General features: G+C 37.4%; 1 protein-coding gene across 3 annotated transcripts; it reads right to left on the bottom strand.

Moving 5' to 3' along the window:
• Positions 1-330: 330 nt before the first annotated feature.
• Positions 331-2,947, bottom strand: LOC110093904 (F-box/kelch-repeat protein At5g42350-like). Of its 3 annotated transcripts, none has more exons than XM_020818945.2 (2): positions 2,680-2,947; positions 331-2,374 (listed from the first exon to the last, which is right to left on the bottom strand). In XM_020818945.2, exon 2 carries the CDS (start codon positions 2,334-2,336, stop codon positions 549-551), a length of 1,788 nt encoding a protein of 595 aa, XP_020674604.1. In that variant the 5' UTR covers positions 2,337-2,374; positions 2,680-2,947; the 3' UTR covers positions 331-548. The 3 variants fall into 3 exon arrangements, with proteins under 3 accessions (XP_020674604.1, XP_028552194.1, XP_028552193.1); XM_028696361.1 differs by having other exon boundaries at positions 331-2,490; XM_028696360.1 differs by having other exon boundaries at positions 331-2,548.
• Positions 2,948-4,780: the final 1,833 nt, after the last annotated feature.

Raw genomic sequence — 4,780 nt, forward strand, 5'->3', positions numbered from 1 at the left:
ATCCCGAGCGGACAAGCAATTGTTAGGTATCTGCGGATGCCAATGAAGTTACGGCTGGGGAAGATGAAGACCAGGAGCACCTGGTGGTTCTTAAGGAGAATATGTACCTTTTGATGAAATCATGGCAAGTTTCCTGAGTACAGATAGAGGTAGGTCGGCATAATTCAAGATCGCAGAAACAAACATGATGGATCTTGAATCCAACGACGAGTCTTGCACAAAGATGGCACAAACTATCCATGAAGATCTGGTGGTGGCGGTGGATCAGTATCACAACAAGAGCAACCAAAGCCATGAGCAGTAAGTAAACAGCACTAAAGAAAAGGAAAGTACAAGAAAATTCAAATATAACTGTGCTAAAGAAGGAAACGAAAATCCAAAAGAAATTTTCTTTGAAGTATTATATCTTTTATGAATAATAGATTGGATACAGATAAAAACAATGACACCTGATTCTGCTTACAACCTACAACAAGAAGTCATACGAGAAGATAAATTTCAATGCAGAAAATGACATCAATAGCTTTCGTTGGCTACTTGGGTTGACCTCAGAGATTCACCACCAGCATTGACTTTGTAATACATGAAGAAGCATCAGCTTCATGGGCTGCATGTTTCCTGGAAATTCTATTCCACTTGATTTCAGAGTCAGAAACATTGCAAGCAGTGACAAAGTCCAAAACTTGACCAAATATTCTGAACATTTCAACACCATAAATCTTGTTTTGATCTGCAAAAAATGAAGCATTCCAGTCCATGGGAGCATCTGGGTGCCTAGAGACCTCACTCCATGAATGAGACTTCAGATCTAACTCCCACATCTTTCTTACAGCTTTCTCCCTCCTATTAAGCAGGCCATCATAGTCGCACCAGGAGACACACAACATAAACAATCGAGTCCGACAAGACACAAGCTTAGGGTAATAATCCGGAAGCCGTGGAGGAGGACGGTGAACTTGTATCATCATCCAACAGCCCTTCTCAAGATCAAATCCTGCAAGTTTGTCTGTTTCAGAATAGACATAGAACATACAATTGCAGACAGTGCCAGAGCAAACAGGCCCAAAGGATGCAGGTAGTCGAGCAATCTCTACCCATCTGTTAGTAATAGGATCATAAATTTCTCCAGAATCAAGAGGCTCATCCCAAGAACCATGGCCACCCACAGATATCAGAGCAAATTTGGATTGAATGTTTCTCTGTTTAGTAGAATAAGTAAGCTTTCTGTTGGGCTGCAATAAGTTCTCCGTCTCTTGGAAAGCATCCCTTAATTGGCGCCGTAGAGATAATCTATGGGGGTCCTCATATACATCTGAATTTCCACCTGCGTGTGACTTCGTCTGTGTTCGACAATGCCTTTGAATCTGGCTATGAAAAATGTTGCAACTTGAAGTGACTTCAAAAACTCCAAGAATAGGTTCAGATCTTGCTTCTTTCATTGGAGCAGCTTCATGAAATGAGCCTTTGATAGGGCTAAAGACCAAAACCTCTTTAAGAGTCTTCTTTGAACTCCTTTCCAATGAAGAAGAGGAAGCAACAAAGGATGAACAACCACCAACAATGTAAACTTCAGTCCCAATACTCGCAACAGAAAACAAGGAGCAATTCTTCAATGCATTGTGGCTACTTCGATGCCATCGATCAAAAGAGACATCCAAAGCATGTATCTCACCTCCGTTAAATCCGTTTCTTGTAATGCCAAATAAGAACAAGCATGGTCTTTGATAAGATCCCTCAGATCTCCTTTGCATAAAATGGGTTTTGCCAATTATGCATCTCCATTTCCGGCAGACCCTACGAGCAGCTATTAGAGACGTCCATGGAAGCATAACTAGAATCATCTCCAACAGATCATCTGGTAAGGAATTCATGGGAGGAAAGCTTAATGGGCGCTGCTCAATTCCTTTATCCTTCCTAGAACCCTTTCTCCAAAACTTCTCTGGTAAAGCAATGGCATTCTCCACTATACTCTTTCCAGGCTTGCAGTCGTCCGCAGAAATCAATCTCCCTCTACAGTTTATGTCCAAATCCTCACAAGCTCCAACTTTGCATCCAGTACTCTTCACATAGGAGCTTAGGCATCCAGAGAAAGAAACCAGCCCATCATCGCTCTCCACATCTTCAAAGCTCTCACTACATTTCTTCTTCTTCTTCTTCTTCAATTTCTGGCTTATATTTCTTGCCAATCTTTTGGAAACAGTCAGATTGTCCATATCCGTCTGAATAGAAGCTATCTCACCCACAGAACCACCATCAACCCCTCCCAATTCGTTAAACACGAATGCTGCTGTCCTACTGCTGCTGTTTGATCTTAGAAACGAACCCAAACTCGCCATCGAAATTCACCTCCGAACTCAAATGGCGAAATCCTCAACTATCACAATCAGTTGTAGAAAAAAGAAAACCTATTATCTCTCCCAATTAAGGGAAAAAAAAATCATAACTTTGAAATTGGGGTTTGTCCCTGGATAACTCGATCAGGTTCCTCCCCTAGAAACAAGTAGATCCAGAGAAAGAAACGAAAATAAAAAGAAGTATAACACCAATCCTGCAAAAGGTCCGAGATTTAAGGGATTTGAGTTGCTAATAGAAAATTAAAGGGCCTAAGGATTGACTTTTTCTCAAAAATCGAAACGTTAGATCAGGAAAACCAGTGTAAAGGATAAGGAGAAGGGGAACCTGTGAAGTGAACCCTAAGCCACCGACTGCGCAGGTGCTGCGCCAGTTCGGAAGCCACTGCGGCGAACCTGAACTTCTTCTCCCCCTCTTCGCCCTCTCGCTAAATACAGAATTCTGTGATTCAAGGATAAGAATGGCCGGATTCTTCTACCTGGCGACATTAAAGGCCTTTCTCGAGCTCTCCGTTCGAAATAGTAAAGCTAGGTGTCGCCCATAAATCATTACACTATTTGCTGTTAGGTTGCAGAATGTAGTTTCTGTTTTTACTTTTTTTTAATACAGTTGGTGTCTTTTTTCAAAGTTTTTTTTTACACTAAAAATTGAAATTATATATCTTTAAAATTATATTATATACTAAATTTTATATTATATGTTATGTTAAATATTTAAATATTATATTAAGAAATTAAATCGATATATATAATTTTAATTCAGAGCTAGTAAAAATAATATAAATAATAATAATTTCAAATTAAAGAAATTTTATCTTTAAATAAATAATATAAATATTATTAATTTGCATTAGCTATTAATGGCTAATAAGTGATGATGGCATTGGATTCATGATAAAATTATTATTTGTATCATCTAATTGTGCATTAAGGTTATTTATTTGATGTTATTGCTAGTAAAAAACTTTCACATTATATGAGTTGTAAAATAGTAATGTCCAATCATCTGTTCTTATAGTTGATAGAATAGATTTGCATAACTAAATTTTTTACTTGAGTATTAATGTTTGATTTCTTTAAGCTCTACTATATAAGTGACCCATCTACAAGTGAAGTTGAACATTGAATGCACTTGCTCATATTAGGTATGTTTTGCAAAAAACTTAAGTTCTTTGGTTTTATATTTTTTTCTTCATAAAATATTGGTCGAGTTTAGAGAAGCCTCAAGGCATCCTCTTGAAAGAATTGTTAAATATTGCAAGCACATGAATGTAAGCCTATATAATTAAATGTGTTTATAGATTGGTTTGTTTTGAAAATTTATTTTATATTCATTTATTTTGTTAAGAATTTATTTTGTATTTAAGATTTATTTATTGATCAGTGTCCGACATATATTCTTGAGTTTTGAACCAATTTGATTTAGTGTATTATAAATTTGGTATAATTTCATATTGATTTTTTTTCGTATTGATTTGTTTTTTTACTCGTAGAAATGTCAATGACGATATTTTTAAAGGTGAGGAGAATGTAAGAATCTATATTTTGAATCAATCAAACAATATTTTAGGAGTAATCATAAATTCAATTTAAAAATCATCTTGACCATAATATATAGATTAGTATGCTTTAATTATAATAATTTTCTCCTAATTTTATGGGTAGTGTTGCTTCCTAAAATATTCACGATGGTAGAGAAACATAAAATTTAATCTCTTAGCTTTGTACGAAGATCCAACATACAAGCAGATAAAAGAGCGGGTATAACATTCATAAGAGACACCACTGTTTTTACGTGTAAAGCCCTAAAAAGGGGGGAAACCACGGGGCCTCGTCCAGTTTGAATGAATATACTATTATTTGCAGCCGATTACAAATGATACCCTTCATTGGAGGGAAGGCCTTGGCTTAATATAACATATATACATCATATATAATGCATTACATGGTAGAAATTGGAAGAATCAGTATTGATATGTTCATTTAGTCTGCAAGACCATAGTCGGCGGGCGACGGAGGTCAAGAAGACTGTAGTTTGGTGACAGTTGTCGGAAGGACCATTGTATGGTAAGGGAAGTCAAACGGACCATAGTCGGCGGGAGATAGGGGTTATAAAGACCAATGTATGACAATGGAGGTCGGAAGGATCGTAGTAAACGATAGAGGTTGGAAGGACCATAGTCAGTAGTAGACAAGGGTTAGAAAGACCTTTGTCAGGTGATGGAGGTCGGAAGCATTATAGTAGGCGACAAAGGTTGTTAAGATCATAGTCAGTAGAAGATATGGGTTAGAAAGACCGTTGTTTGGCGATAGCGATTGGAAGTAGACGATAGAGGTTGGAAGGACTGTAGTCGGCAGGAGACAAGGGTCAGAAAGACCATTGTCTAGTGATGGATGTTTGAAGGGCCATAGTAGACGACGGAGGTCGG

The sequence above is a fragment of the Dendrobium catenatum genome, unplaced genomic scaffold (assembly GCF_001605985.2).
Source record: "Dendrobium catenatum unplaced genomic scaffold, ASM160598v2 fragScaff_scaffold_737, whole genome shotgun sequence".
NCBI classification, from domain to species: Eukaryota; Viridiplantae; Streptophyta; class Magnoliopsida; order Asparagales; family Orchidaceae; genus Dendrobium; species Dendrobium catenatum.

What these genes read in the sequence shown, in the direction of transcription:
- LOC110093904 (XM_020818945.2), bottom strand. Translation starts at nt 2,336, where the DNA reads ATGGCGAGTTTGGGTTCGTTTCTAAGATCAAACAGCAGCAGTAGGACA.